General features: G+C 41.7%; 1 protein-coding gene across 1 annotated transcript in view; it reads left to right on the forward strand.

Moving 5' to 3' along the window:
* Nucleotides 1-318: 318 nt before the first annotated feature.
* SLC37A1 (solute carrier family 37 member 1) overlaps nt 319-16,454 on the forward strand; it is a 38,411-nt gene continuing 22,275 nt past the window's right edge. The window contains exons 1-6 of the mRNA XM_066620788.1: nt 319-374; nt 2,818-2,899; nt 5,057-5,159; nt 6,032-6,110; nt 11,341-11,476; nt 12,774-12,850. Of these exons, the coding sequence (XP_066476885.1) occupies nt 319-374; nt 2,818-2,899; nt 5,057-5,159; nt 6,032-6,110; nt 11,341-11,476; nt 12,774-12,850 (533 nt within the window). The remainder of the gene's footprint in view (nt 375-2,817; nt 2,900-5,056; nt 5,160-6,031; nt 6,111-11,340; nt 11,477-12,773; nt 12,851-16,454) is intronic.

Below are 16,454 nucleotides of genomic sequence, written 5' to 3' on the forward strand. Positions count from 1 at the left end.
AAGGTAAAAACATGTGAAAAATAAATCAGAAATGCTTAATTATCCAGGAATTAATGCTTGCAAATTCTTGCTTTGATTTCTTCTCTACAATTTGTGTTTTAATTTTAATAATTGAGAAATTTTGTTACGGTATGATTATTTTTAACGTTCTTTTCTTCCTAGTTCATTTTTTTGAAAGAATTAACCACTTATGGCAATGGCTGATAACATTAAGACATAAAGTGACATTTATTTTACTGACAACTTGGAACTAAGGCTCAGAGTCAAAGAAGAATATCTGGAACACCTAAATAAAATTTGAAACAAGTACCCAAGTAGATGGCTGAGCTTCCACCCGGAATTTATGTGATCACTTCATTTACAAGAGATCAGTGGTGAGTAATAGTCTGTTTCTTGAAAGGGTCATTTGTCCTGATCTGTTTTTAATGTCATATTAAACAAACTAGGTTGCTTTTAATTTTGTTATGCATTGCCTTTAGCACAGGAAAGATGGCATATAAATGATTTAATTGAATAAATATTCAGTTATGAAACAAAGTTCTGATCAATTTGCACAGTAAAACAGGTGTCCCCCCATATCCTTGGGGGATAGGTTCCCCACCCCCCATGAATATGGAAATCATGGATAAAAGAGAACTCTACTAAAACGTTCAAAAATCCACCCATTGCATAAGTTCCTTATCTGCCTGTGTTTGCAGCCTTCCTGTTGCTGTTCCTGGGTCTCACTGACTTTTTGTGGACTGCAAAATTGAATCGGGAACCTCTCAAAGGCACTCACAGGAAGTGAGGCAAACTGCTGAAAAGAACGCAACCAGTATCATAGAGTTCAAGGAATAGTGTGGGATTCTTTTCAGACCCCTGCCTCACTTCCTGTGAGTGCTTCCATTTTGCAGTCAGCAAAGAGCCAGGGAGACCCAGGAACCAAATCACAAAGCAGTTAAGACATTTGCACAAGGGGCACCATGGGGGATTTTTGAAGTGCGCGTAATTGAAACTGTGGATACTGAATCCTTGGATCCAGGGAGACGTTTGTACTCTCTAGAAGCCCATTCCTTTACATTGAATTGTGAAAGGTGGGTTTGAAGACAATGTATGTTTTTCCTATACAGATATTTCTTTATGCCTATCATATTATACAGCAATACTTTTAGGAAATACGGTAGCACTGTGTTTCCCAAACTGTGGGTCACAACCCACCAATGGATTGGGAGCTGCAGTAGCAATCCTGGGGAGAAATCAGGGGGGCAGAAGCCCCCAGCACCATGCCTGTGGGCCAGCGAAGCCCTGCACTGCATCCCCAGGTACTCTGAAATCCTACTGAGGCCTCCAGAGCATTGTTAAACAGTACCGGTTTTCCGATGAAAACCCAAAGTACTGTTCAAAGGTGCTCTGGAGGCATCAGAAGGCTTTTGGAGCACTTGGAAACGTTGCATGAGGCTCCGTATGGCTGGGTGAGTCTCTTCTGGTGAGGGTCTTGTTGCGGTCCTGTGCCACGGGGCAGCACAGGAGCCAGTTGGGGTTCTCAGTTGGGGACCTGATTGTTGGTGGGTTGCGAAACTGACAAGCTGATAGCTAACAAGGAAAATGTATTGAACCCTATTGAAAGTGAGCCACATTTTGGATTTTCTTAAGGGTAGGTGACTGTGCTTCACCTCTTATTAAAGATCAGGGGAAGGGGACCGCACAACCACCAGAATGGTCCAAATCTGATCAATGAGGAGCTCAACAAATGCTCCAGAAGATGCCCACCCCACCATAGTAAAAAAGATAAGAACAGAGACTTGAACAGCTGGTAAAATGAAACATTTTTTTGTAATAAAGCAAGGTGAGTCCTGGTCAAGTGTTGTTTTAAAAAGTTCGGCCCAATGCTAAAACATTTGGGAACCACTGCAGTAGTAGAAATATATGACATGACCCTGCACTAACCCTTGCCCAACCACTACCAACACAGCTACCAAGCCCAGAACTAACCTGCAATTAGTTTTTCCAACTGAACAAAATTATGTTTCTGCCTTTAACAATCCCGATATGCAGAATTCAGGAAATGTAGTTTTTCATATCATGAAGACTGACCAGTGATAATCTTTCACATCCAGATACTGTGAAAGGCCCATCAGAAGCTACTTATCAGCACTGTTGTATCCAGGTGGGGAATGGTTACAAATGCCCTTGGCAGCACAGGGGAGGGGGCGGGTGCCACACCATCCACTTTCCCACGCCGCTCTGCACGGAGGCCCTCTAAAAGGCCTAAAACCTCACTTCTGGTTTTTGGGCAAAAACTGGAAATAATGTTTTAGGCCCTTAGAAGGCTTTTGGAGGACCGGGGAGGCCCTCCTCGGCTCTCCAAAGGCCTTCTAAGGGCCTTAAACAACACTTCTGGTTTTTGCCAGAAAACCAGAAATTGGGGCTTTAGGCCTTTCAGATGCCTCAGAAGGCCTCCCCCAGACATGCTGGAGGTGGTAGTGATATTACGGGGTGGGGTTAAGGGATCATTTCAGTAAGCTTTCTTTTTATAGAACATTTTGAGGAGTGTACTATAAAATTGAAAGTCACATATTTTACTCTAATCCAGAGGTTGCCAAACTGGGGTGTTGTGATGCCCTAGCCAGGGAATCTCTTTTGCTGCCCCTCCCCTCCCCTCCCCTGCAAACAGTTACCAGTTTGGGAACCTCTGCTCTAATCTCTCAACACCTGTGCATAGAATGGGACTAAGAAAATGAGTATTACAGTCAAGCACACTTAAAATGATTGCAGGTTTCATCTTTAACAAACAAAATAGCTGCAAATAATGGAATAGGCATTTTTTTTTTGTTACAGGTACAAGGCTTTCACATTTGTCCTGACTTTTATGCTGTATGTTAGCTTCCACTTATCAAGAAAACCAATCAGCATAGTTAAGGTAAGCAACAAGGAAATACTTTATTTACACATCCTGCTGACATCAAACCAGGAAGTACTTTTTAATGTTTCATGCAGGTAGCCTTGTTTGCAGTACATGCATATAGCAATAAAATCGTACATAACTTATAGTAAAGTTAAAGTACATAATAAAGTGTTCATAATTAGCTTAGATGTGATTAGATATTCTGGATGTGTCAGTGAACATAGATTTATAACTGTGGAAGAGGTCAAACAATAACCATATATACAAAGTCAAATCAGAAACCTTTTTTAGAGACTCAAATGGAAAATAATGATGCACTGAGACTGGTTGACAAAATTTTATATTGGCAAGACTATCTCAACCTTTAGGGAAGGGAAGCTCTGCCAAGACCCTAACCATGCAATCACTGCAAAACAGTGACAAGCAACTCTGTAGGGAATGTCATCCATGTCATGATAATCTTACGCAACCATCTGCACTTCCTTTCTCCATGATATCTAACTGGGAATGCTTTGATGTATTTTCACCTTCCTTTTCTGTTTTTGAAGCCCTCTTTGCCAAATTAAAATATGGTCATAACTGTGCATATTGAACAGGTATGAAATGAAGAGATGAAATGTCACTTGATGTGTCTTACACTCAGCTCCCTCATTTCCATATACTGGTTCAACTTCCAAATAGTTTTATAAAACTATTTTAACTATTTTTTGAACTAGCCATTAGTTTTTTAATTTTTTCCGTAAAGTACTTTGTGAACTTTTCGTTGAAAAGCAATATATAAATACTGTTAACAACAACTAGCTACGTAGGGATATAGGCGCCTAAACTAGTGGTTCCCAAAATCCTACAAATACTTTGGTGGCAAGTATTTCTGGAGGCAGGCGAGCATGAAGGCCCTGACGGCTCTGCAGCAGTTGTGCTGCCAGCAGAAGCAAACGGCTTTTTAACTTACATGGGGGCTCATGCTGGCCTCTGGGAGGGTCTAGGTCAGTGGTTCTCAAACTGGGGTGTCGCATTGCCCCAGCCTGAGAGCTCTTGGCCCTGCCCCCTTAAGGGGCGGGGAGGGGGGAAGGCAGAGACACGATGCCCAGCATCATGCCTCTGATCGGGGCGCAGGGGCCACGCTGCCATTCGCTGCCGCCTGCAGCAGCCTCCCGGGGTTCAGGGAACCCTGGCGCCAGCCTCAGCAGGGCTCCCTACCCAGTGCAGACCCCTTCAGAAGGCGATCGCTGCTGAGGCTCGTGCCAGGCTCCACCGACTACTGGGAGGCTGCTGCAGACAGTGGTGAGTGGCAGCGCGCCCCTGCGCCCCGATCAGAAGTGGAATGCTGGGCATCATGTCTCTTCTGCCTTATCCCCACCCTCCTGCCTTCTGAGCAAAGACTTAGGGCCCAATCCTATCCTACTTTCCAACACTGGGGCAGCCGCAATGCAGTCCCGAGGTAAGGGAACAAATGTTCCCGTACCTTGAAGTGGCCTCCAAGACTGTCTCCCCAACACAGGAAGCAGTGCATACCCTGTAGGCACAGCAGCACCAGCACTGCAAAATTGGATAGTTGCTCTCCCAGAGAGTTTGAGAACTGCTGGTCTAGGAGGTCCACAGCCTTCCCAGAGCTCCAAATTGCTCCAATTACCAATCAGAGCCCACTTCCAGATTTCACAGGAGAACTGCATGGCATAATAGCTTTCACAGAGTAATAGCCAGTTAGGATTGGGCCAATAAGCTCCTAAGCAAATCTCTCATTTTGCCTGCTGCTTCTTCCCAGCTATCTTTGAAACATTTCAAAGGCAACTCCTGCTGATATCAGTGCTCCTGCTAAAGGAGAGGTCCTAGAGCTCTGCTTCCCCATGACTGTACCTCTGGCCTTATACCATACAATAGTTGAGTAATGTGTCAGACATTCTCTCTTTTTGCTTGTGTACTAAACTTCATGAAAACATGCAGTTTCTAAAAAGAAGACATAAAAGCACATTTCTTTTTTTCCTTGAATTTGGTTTTAACTGAGACCAACAGCCAAAACTTTTTGAGCGTGAAAGAAAATATTTTGAGTACAAGCCCATGAACACAAATCTATTTTGAAATCTTGCTAAGAAGACTTTGTTCAATTGCTATTAATTTTAGTAGTGAGATGTTTATTGGATTCATTTAATTATCTTAATGTTTCTACTTTAGGGAGAGCTGCATAAGCACTGTAGTACTCTATCTGCTGAGAATGTCCATATTCAGTCTCTTAAAAAGTTATTTAATGAGTCTCATTGTGGCTGGGAGCCATTTGGTGAGTAGTGGTAGATTTGTTTGTTACTATATGGGCAAAATCAAATAAGGACAATAAAGTGCTATTTACAAATTAGAATAACTTCTGTAAGAAAACATCATATTTTGTCCTGCAAGTACAATTCCATTCCAAAAGACTGAAAGCATGGAAGTCAAATAAAGGGCCAGCAGGCACGATTTTACAAGGGCTATTCTGAAACTCTGTTTTGAAACTAAGTACTGGTTGGCTGTACAGCGACCTGCAGAATGGGTTACCAGCTGACTCAGTCTGACAGGAACCATGCAGGGGATAAAGTTAATTGTCCCACAACATGACAATTGCCTCAATTCAGATAAAGATTGCATGGAGATGTAGTGTGGCCATGGTATTTAACTTCTGAGCTGTATAAAATTGTTTTCCTTAAGTCTTGTTTTTTTTAACAGCCAAGCTGTACTTAGTTCAGAATAGCCTTCGTAAGTCACTGAATGCAAATATATCACCTTAATGTGAGTGAACCTCATTTGTAAAAACATATCCTAAGTACCTGGAAATTCAAACTGTTTAAAAGATATTTCATTTTGTACTTAATTGCATGCCACTCTGGGAGCTTTATGTGGAAGGACAGCTATTTTGTAAATAAATGCATTTTCCATATTTAAGGACTAGTGTGATGTTGAGAACAAAACTATTGTCCATTATATCAGATTGTTCACTTTAGCCATGAATGTTGTTAAAAATGTGATGAACCATACAAATATAATCCAATTAAGGACAATTTGTTCACACTATCTTTTTAAGTGCTGTAAGCCCTCTTGAAACACATTAATATGTGTTATTATGTTTGAAGGTTATTTGTAATTCAGTGCATTGAATTTACATACATGTATTCCTAGATAAGAACAACTACAAACAATTGTTAGGAACACTGGATTATTCATTCCTGTGTGCTTATGCAGTTGGAATGTATCTGAGGTAAAGCCATTTATTCTTTGAATTCTGCTTTATAGTATCAAAGTGTCAGTATATAAGATTACTCTGACCTGTTGCTGAGCTCAAGTTCAATATTTCTGGAGTGGAGATAGGGGTTACTGAAGTATAAATATAGGGGACTACTTAGACTGGGAATCTGAAATCTGGGGCATTCCCTATTACAGTACTTCACTAAAAACAAAGCTGCTTCAAAAATGAATAATTTCAAATTTTATCGCTGTTGTGAGTGAGAATTGGTGATTTCAGTTGAGCACTATCAACTTCATTTGCCTGTAATTCTTGTTTTTGGAAGACAAATTAAAGCCATTTGAGCCTGAAATACAAAAGTATATACAAGTTTGAATACAAACTAGAAGGAAACCCCATCTTTCTTTTTCCTGTACCAAAAAGATTTTGTAGGTGATCCTTTGTTCATCTTTTGTTGCTCTCCCATTCCATGCTGACCAAAGAGAACTATGCATCTGATCATTATAATTGAACTTTGTTGCTAGAAGCAACTGTGCCTCTTCATCAGTCCAGATTTGGGAGGGGGAGGAATGGGATTGGATAGGAAGACCAGAATTTTCCATGTTCTTTGCTCCCTTGCCACAACAGGTTGACTATGGGTAGTGGATACTATGTGGATATGTAGGAATCACTTATTTCAGTACTCAGTGTGTTACCAAAAAGGCTGCTTTGTTTAGGGGAATTAGTATATTAGCCTTTTGGAAACTTTTGGGACCATAGGCTGGATACCAAGACAGCGTTAAGCAAAGAGATCCCTTGTCTAGCTTAATGAGAAGACTGGGAGAAAGATAACTTTCAATCAAAGGATTATATTTTTATTGCAAAAACACACAAAGGTAGACATAATACACATGGAGAATTGATAAGTATAGATTTCTAGTACTTGTGTATAGTGTACCTAGCTAGTGGTGGATGCATGTGCTATGTATTTGGGTGCATCCGAAAAGGAATCAGAAATGGATAGGGTGTAGGGAAGTATTTAGGGGTTCCTTAATCTGCTAAACCCAGTTGCTGACTAAAGATGGGGGAGAAGGGAGGAGTAGATAGGGAAGAAGGGAGGGAGTTTAGACGCAAGATATATTTACCTGTCGGGGGGGGGCAGTTGGAGGAAGAGTCCCGCAGGACCACTCCCGCAGGAGAGCAATCAGAGAGAGAGAGACATGTGCTCTGTGTTCTCTCTTATAAGAGTTGTCTGACCTGGAAGTTGATCTAGAAATGACCGAAAGTATCCCAGAGCTGTGCCCATGCTCAGTAATGCAATGGTACACGTGGAGTATGTGATGAACCGGAAAGAAGGCAGCTTACCAGCCAGGCTGACCTTCTGGGGGGAGGGAGGCAATTGCATAAGGTGCTTAAGAGTACAACAAAAGAACAATAGACTTTTTCCTCCGGAGGTGCAGGCTTGTTTTGCATAATCAGGAGACACAGTGATTAGGTTCTGCAAGGAAGTGGGGGTTTGTGTAATTCATGTGTTTGTAGCTTGGCCATGGCCCTTAGAAACATGTGCTGGGGGAGGAGTGGCCTGCTTGCTTGGTCTGTATGATCCAAAATAACATAACCAGATATAAAAATCACAACTTGGAAGGGAAAAGGGGATTTTCACGTAACAAGTGAAGGAACTTATACTTTTGAGTAGAGTAGTATTTGGGAGTCTTGAAAGGAAATTGTACTACAAGCCAATTCCAGTAACATCCTCAAAAGTTATTCTTGAAAATGGATACTGTAACATTGCTACAATAATATAGGTAAAATACCGCAGACATTCACCCATAAGTCAATCTCACAGATAAGTCAAGTGCAGGTTTTTGAGCCAAAATAATGGAATTTTCTTTTATCCTTGGATAAGTCAGGGAGGGGTTTAAACAGGGGTGTGTAAAATTCTTTGAAAATGACTTGCCAGGACCTGTTGTGAGACAGCTGCAAGAAGCCCAAGCAAATAAAAAAGAACCATTTTATCTTCTTTTCCAAACAGGAAGGGAGATGAAGGGAGTTGTAGGCTTTGTGAGGAGTACAGTGCCTGCACTGGCATAGTAGCAGCCTTCATATAGACGATAATTCCCATAAGTACCTTCACTTCTCTTCCTGTTTGGAGAAGGAGCTAAAATGGCTACTGTTTTTTGTTTGCTTTCTGTTACTGCCTCAGAACAATTAATGGTAAGAACATAAGAACAGCCCTGCTGGATCAGGCCATAGTCCCATCTAGTCCAGCTTCCTGTATCTCACAGTGGCCCACCAAATGCCTCAGGGAGCACACCAGATAACAAGAGACCTGCATCCTGGTGCCCTCCCTTGCATCTGGCATTCTGACATAGCCCATTTCTAAAATCAGGAGGTTGCACATACACATCATGGCTTGTAACCCGTGATGGATTTTTCCTCCAGAAACTTGTCCAGTCCCCTTTTAAAGGTGTCCAGGTCAGACGCCATCACCACATCCTGTGGCAAGGAGTTCCACAGACCAACTACATGCTGAGTAAAGAAATATTTTCTTTTGTCCTAACTCTCCCAACACAATTTTAGTGGATGTCCCCTGGTTCTGGTGCTGTGTGAGAGGGTAAAGAGCATCTCTCTATCCACTCTGTCCATCCCCTACATAATTTTGTATGTCTCAATCATGTCCCTCCTCAGACGCCTCTTTTCTAGGCTGAAGAGGCCCAAACACCGTAGCCTTTCCTCGTAAGGAAGGTGCCCCAGCCCCGTAATCATCTTAGTCGCTCTCTTTTGCACCTTTTCCATTTCTACTTTGTCTTTTTTGAGATGCGGAGACCAGAACTGGACACAATACTCCAGGTGTGGCCTTACCATAGATTTGTACAACGGCATTATAATACTAGCCGTTTTGTTCTCAATACCCTTCCTAATGATCCCAAGCATAGAATTGGCCTTCTTCACTGCTGCCGCACATTGGGTCGATACTTTTATCGACCTGTATGATCGATGATCATTTATGATCATTTATGTATATGATCATTTATATATGATCATTTATGTATGATCATTTATGTATATCAGGATGGCCAAATTTTCAACTTTAGGGCAACTTTGATCCCAAGCATAGAATTGGCCTTCTTTACTGCCGCCGCACATTGGGTCAACACTTTCATCGATCTGTCCACCACCACCCTAAGATCTCTCTCCTGATCTGTCACAGACAATTCAGAACCCATTAGCCTATATGTGAAGTTTTGACTTTTTGCCCCAATGTGCATGACTTTACACTTACTTACATTGAAACTCATCTGCCATTTTGCTGCCATTCTGCCAGTTTAGAGAGATCCTTCTGGAGCTTCTCACAATCACTTCTGGTCTTCACCACTTGGAAAAGCTTGGTGTCGTCTGCAAACCTAGCCACCTCACTGCTCAACCCTGTCTCCAGGTCATTTATGAACAGGTTGAAAATTATTCTCCTCATTAGGGCAAGATTTCCAAGAAGGAAGCATTCTTGCCCTTTACGGCCTCTCTAACTTGGCTCGTTAGCCATGCGGGCACCCTCCTGGACTTCGTGGAGCCCTTCTTCCTTTGCAGTATACACTTCTGCTGGGCCTCTAATTACTGTTGTTTTAAGCAGCCTCCATGCACTCTGAAGAGATTGGACTCCTTTTACCTTCCCTTTCAACCTCCCTCTAACCAACCTCTTCATTTGAGGGAAGTCCGCTTGTCGGAAGTCAAGAGATTTGCCTGGTACTCTTCCGCCGACAAGCATGTCAAAACAGATTGCAGCATGGTCATTGTTCCCCAATGGCTCAGTACCAATTACATTTCTAACCAGGTCCTGAGTACAGCACAATATTAAATCCAGAGTCACCTGTCCTCTGGTGGGCTCCATGACTAGCTGCTCTAAGGCACAGTCATTTAACATGTCAAGGAATCTGGTCTCTCTTTCATGACCAGAACACAAATTGACCCAGTCAATATGAGGATAATTGAAGTCCCCAATGATTACAACCCTGTTCCTCCTTGACACCTCCCTGATCTGTTTCCTCATTTCAAGGTCCCCTTCCGGTTTCTGGTCTGGAGGACAATAGTATGCCCCCAGTATTACATTGCTCCTTAGGGCTGGTAATTTAACCCTCAGAGATTCTATGGTGGAGTCAGACCCGCCTCCAATCTCTACTTTGCTGGATTCTATCCCTTCCTTAACATAAATGGCCACCCCACCTCCAACACACCCCTCCCTGTCCCTCCTGTAGAGTTTATAGCCCGGGATTGCGGTATCCCACTGATTCTCCACATTCCACCAGGTTTCCATTGTGCCCACTATATCAAAGTTTTCCCTAATCACCAAACATTCCAGTTCTCCTATCTTCGCTCGGAGACTTTGGACATTTGCATAAAAGCATTTGAACATGGAATGCCTCAGGATGGGCTGCTTATTAGCGCCTTTATCCCTGCAACCTCTCATTGTGCCAAACCCTCTGTCACATCCCATCGTGCTACCATTCCCAATTTCTTCTCCTACTCTGTCTTTACCTTGTTGTTCTCTAACGTCCCCGTCTTTGTCCCATAGGGATAAGGGTCCCGAACTGGATGCCCCTCGGCTTTCCCGCAGGGGTCAGTTTAAAAGCTGCTCTGCCACCTTTTTAATGTTATGCGCCAGCACTCTGGTTCCATTCTGGTTCAAGTGAAGCCCATCCCTCTTGTACAGGCCCCGCTTGCCCCAAAACCACCAGTGCCTAACGAATCTAAACCACTCCTCCCTCCACCACTGTCTCATCCACGCATTGAGACCCCTGATCTCCGCCTGCCTCGCTGGTCCTGCACGTGGAACGGGTAGCGCTTCCGAGAATGCTACCTTTGGGGTCCTGGCTTTCAGCTTCCTACCCAATAGCCTAAATTTGGCCTCCAGGACCTCCCGGCTTCACTTGCCCACATCATTGGTGCCAACATGTACCATGGTGCCAACTTGCAAAAGTAAAATTACTCCTTTTTTCCCCATCCCCCAGTGTCCTGTTTCTCAGCCGAGTTCCATCCCCACCTCACCTAGCAGCTGTTCCTATAAGCGTCATTTATTGTATTGACCCATGTATAAGTCAACACATGGTTTCAGGGTGAATTTTAAGGCATTTTTTACTTATACATGAGTATATACAGTAGATTTGTCACACTAAAGTACATATTCTTATTTAATATCTCAATTTTGGGGGTTATAGCATTAATTTGAAATGCTTGTGAAATGTTTAATCTCTCTTTTTGGATTACTTTAAAGTGGCATAATAGGGGAGCGCTTGCCTATTCGATATTATCTCACAGGAGGAATGTTTGCCAGTGGACTCTTCACTGCAATGTTTGGATTTGGCTATTTCTATAACATACACAACCTGTCATTTTACATTATTGCTCAGGTAGGTATGCTTGTGTTCTTTTCCCATTTAATTTTGTTCCCAATAACAGTCAAGAGATGTCATCTACTGTCCCCCTTACCTGCTATACTTATCCTCTGTTACTCCAAGGTAGTCCTCCAGGGTTTCCCCGAACCTTCTAATGCCTTTAAAGGCATTAAAAAGTTGCTTCCAGTTTCTCCATGTCCCCGGCCTCTGCTGGGTTCAGAAGCCCCTTTGGAGGCGAGGGACGCAGAGTTCCTCTTGCCTCCGAAGGGGGGAGGCTACCTCTGGGACCACGGGGATGGATGTTCACCTGTATCCGCAGATTCAGCTATTCACAGGGAGTTCTGAATGGAACCCCTGTGGATAAGGGGGCATGCCTGTTTTTAATTAAGAAGACTGTATATATGTCTGTATATATAATCAGATTTGAGAAACTATGTTTCTGAAAGAATCCTGATTCCATTGATTCTATGCACAGGGCTTTGAGAAGCTAATTGGGGAAACATATTTTAAGATGTTAATAAATGTTGATTCAAAAAGTTGAACCATTAGTGAGTTAAAAAAAGACATAATTTTTCACTGGCAAAGGAGCTGGAGAAGATTCAGGTTGCCTGCCTCTATACCTCTCAATGACTCATCACTCATCATTGCCGCTCTCCCACAACCTCTGTGGACATAGACTGTTTGCACTGCAGCCTCTGCCCAGCCTCAGAGACCAAGGGAGCAGTCCTAATCAACTTTCCAGTGCTGACCTAACAGCAATGCAGCCATGCCCTTATTTTGAGGCAACCCCCTTGACTGCCTCCCCACTGCAGGGTGCAGTGCAAGCCACATTCGCACAGCTATGTCAGTGCTGGAAAGTTGGTTAGGATTGCACCCTAACAATCTAGCCAGAAGATAAATGTAAGATGGTAAGTATGCCTTTTTGTTGGACAGCAAGCACCCACATTCTCAACTTTCCTGAAGGTCCAGGAATATCAAATCATAGCAAGGGAGAAGAGGTAATAAAAGCAAGTGTGTGGAAGGTGGTCAGAGCAGAAGAGCTGAACTCACTCATATTGTATGCTAAAAAAGATATGTTTTTGTATGCTAAAAGATATTTTAGCATACAAAAGATAGATATTTTGTATGCTAAAAAAGATATATTTTTGTATGCTAAAAAAGATATATTTAAAAGTCATTACATATTTTTTGCTGATAATTTTAAACTTTGAGAATGCTTTTTAATTTTGATTTGTACAGTATAGCATGCTATGCTAGGATTAAATCTCCTGTGTGTTTTAAGATAACTGCTGCAATTTTTAAAATATTCCAGATAGCTAATGGATTGGCTCAAACTACTGGCTGGCCCAGTGTGGTTACCTGCATTGGCAACTGGTTTGGAAAGGGAAGGTAAGCCTACAATCTGCTTTAAGAGCAGGTTAGGAAGTCTCATGGTCAGAGTGCTGTTCTATTAATTCTAAATGGTCTGGTCAGCCTCGCCAATAGCTAAAATGCGCAGTTGCTCTCTCAGGCATACACACTGGTTTTATGTGCTTCATATTTATGTAGAATTGTGCTTTTAAATGTTCTTTGTTATTATAATAATAGAGTGAAAATATTTAGTGATTTGATATTCCCAAGTTAAAAATGATAGAATGAAGTACGAGGGTCGCCCGGAAAGTAATGCACCACATTTTTTTTCTTCAACAATTATTTATTGAACACAATGAAACTTACACACAAGAAAGAATGATGTTTCTTCTACACTCCCTATTTTTCCACGTAATCTCCGTCCAGTTCTATGGCCTTCCTCCAGCGAGACACAAGGGCATGTATGCCCTGTCGGTACCACTCCTTGTTCTGGTCACGAAGCCATTTCTGCACTGTGCGAATCACCTCTTCGTCATCCTCAAAATGTCTTCCGCGAATGGCATCCTTTAATGGCCCAAACAAGTGGAAGTCTGAGGGAGCTAGGTCAGGGCTGTAGGGTGGATGGGGTAACACAGTCCAACCCTGTTTAGTGATGTGTTCCGAAGTCCTCAAACTTGTGTGAGGCTGAGCGTTATCATGTTGAATCAAACATTCACCTGGGTTGTTATGGCGCCGAAGTCGCTGGAAGCGCTTCTTTTTTTTAAAAAAAATATATTTTATTCATTCATTACAGATACAGGAAAGGAAATAGGCTTAACTTTGGGTAGGGTACAACACAGGTTACACATAAGGTTTGGCCCCAGATTCCAACATACATCATTCAATTAACACAAAAAAACACAATAATCATCAATACAAAGGTTCGCATATTTATCAATATAAAAAATTAATTTTTACGAAACACTCCATTTTATCTAACTAGATTTATCTACCCAATCATAAAAAAATTCCATTATTTATCTAAATCTCTCTCTTTCATTCTTTCTGTTAAAACTTCCATTTCTGCTACTTCATAGATTTTATCTATTAAGTCTTCTTTAGTTGGTACATCTATAGATTTCCATTTTTGCGCAAACAATATTCTTGCCGCTATAACAATATGTACAATAAGGTGTTTCTTAGGTTGATCTTTAATGTCTGATGTCGCATTTAGGAGGAATATTTCTGGTTTGAATGGTAATACACAATGCAATATCTCTTGCAACACTTTATGTATCATTTTCCAATATTTCTTTGCTTTTTCGCATGTCCACCACATATGATAAAAAGTTCCTTCTAGCTCATTACATTTCCAACACTTATTTGATAACCCAGAGTACATTTTTGCTAACTTCTCTGGTGTTAAACACCATCTATAAAACATTTTATATAAGTTCTCTTTAAAAGTCACTGCTTTAGTTATCTTAATATTTGTATTCCAAATTTGATTCCAATCATCCATTAATATATTATATCCAAAATTTTTTGCCCAACGCACCATTGCATCTTTAACTATCTCATCTTCCATTCTCATCTCCAGGAGAAAACTGTACATTTTTCTTATATACTTCCCCTCATCAATCAAAAATATTTTATCAAAACTTATATCTTCTTCATATAGACCTATTTTTTGGTCTTCTCGTAATCTTGTTCTTATTTGCATTTCATTCCACCAATCCAGCTTTATTCCTTTCTCTTCTAACTCAGACTTACTTAAAATCTCTCCTTTATTATTCAGCAAGTCACTGTATGGTTTATTTTGATCTTTTTTAATCCAGTTCAGATTGGTTGCTATTTCGAGCGGTTTTATCCATCTAGGTAATTTAAAATATATCTTATATTTTATCTGATCCCATATCCAAATTAGAGATCTTCTTAAAATATGTTGTTTAAAATATCCATGCTGTTTAACTTTATCATAAAAGAGGAACGCATGCCAGCCTTCTTGAAGCATGCCAGCCTTCTTGAAGCATGGCGCTTGAATGCATGGAAGCGCTTCTTGAGTTTGGTTAATGTCTTCACATAAGCTTCAGAATTAATGGTGCTGCCTCTTGGCATCACATCAATGAGTATGACGCCCTCATAGTCCCAAAACACAGTGATCATGACCTTACCGGCAGAAGCAGTTGCTTTGAATTTTTTCTTCTGTGGAGATTGAGGATGATGCCATTCCATCGACTGTCGTTTTGTTTCGGGCTCAAAATGGTGAACCCAGGTTTCATCACCTGTCACAATCCTGGACAAGAACGCTTCCCCCTCATCTTCAAAACGTTTCAGCAACTCAGAAGAAATGTTTTTTCTGAGAGATTTGTGGTCCACCGTAAGACAGCACGGAACCCATCGTGCACACACTTTTGAGTAATCAAGAGCACGGATGATTGCATCCACACTTCCTTTGCTGATTGACAGCTTCATCGCCAACTGCCTAGTTGTTATGCGTCGGTCCTCGTGAATGAGAACATCAGCAAGCTGCGTCTTGTCAGGTGTGACAGCCGTGGATGGCCGCCCCGAACGCTGCAAATCTTGGAGCTCTGCCGAACCGCCTTCTAATGGCCTCACCCTCTGTGCCCAGCAACTAACCGTACTTCTGTTGACTGAAGATTCTCCATAAACTGTACACAAACGTTTGTGAATGTTCCCAACAGTTTCTTTCTCCGCAGTGAGAAATTCAATGATGACATGCTGCTTGTAACGTACATCACTTACAGACGCCATTTCGAAACACTGCTGCAGCTACGCTATCTGTCTGAAGAAACCAAAAATTTGTGTGCGCACTCCTGAAAATTCAAATAATGTATATCTAAAGTTTCGCATTCGTACCATTACTGTAGGCTGAGAAAAAAAATGTGGTGCACTACTTTCTGGGCGACCCTCGTATCAGTGAAGGTATTTATGAACCATAAAGGAAATGCTCCAGACCCAGCCTTCTGTACTTCTTTTTGGTTATGAAAGTTCTCAAATGAAAGTATGAGAAGTGACCTGAAAAAGGCTTCTATGGCCAAGACGAAACAAGCAAAAACCCATGTGGAAGTGAGCATTTCCCACAGAATAATTGCATTTTTAAATACAAAATTCATGAGATCTATGAGGTTTTTTTTGTTTTGCCATGAAGTATCCAAGTACTTCTTTCCCACGTTTTCACCTCTTAATCTGTGAGTGAGTTTTTGAATGTATGTTAGCAAAACTCATATGGCTTTTGATATTAGTGAATTTTGAGTCCTCAGAAGAAGTGAGATGGTATCCTAGACTACCTCCTGGCCAAGCCTTCCTTTGCCACAGCTAGTCCTCTCCAGGTTTTTTACTTTGAAGGGCAGCCATCTCTCTCCCTTACTTGTGGCGAGTAGAAGAGGCAGCAGCAAAAGCTACTTGTTCTTGATCTTTACTCCTTTTCTTGATCTTTTACTCATTGCAATGGGGGGGGGGAAGGGCAGGGGAAGCCAACAGCATTTTGAACTTCTTCTTGCTAGAGGGGAGGGAGAGGTCCCATCCATTATATACATACCATTTCTATATATGTATGTCTACCCAGAAGTTGTAAGTCCCATTGTGTTCAGTGGGACTTACAGAAAATGCGTGTAGGGATGTATAAATTCATAATTGTTTG

The sequence above is a fragment of the Tiliqua scincoides genome, chromosome 3 (assembly GCF_035046505.1).
Source record: "Tiliqua scincoides isolate rTilSci1 chromosome 3, rTilSci1.hap2, whole genome shotgun sequence".
NCBI classification, from domain to species: Eukaryota; Metazoa; Chordata; class Lepidosauria; order Squamata; family Scincidae; genus Tiliqua; species Tiliqua scincoides.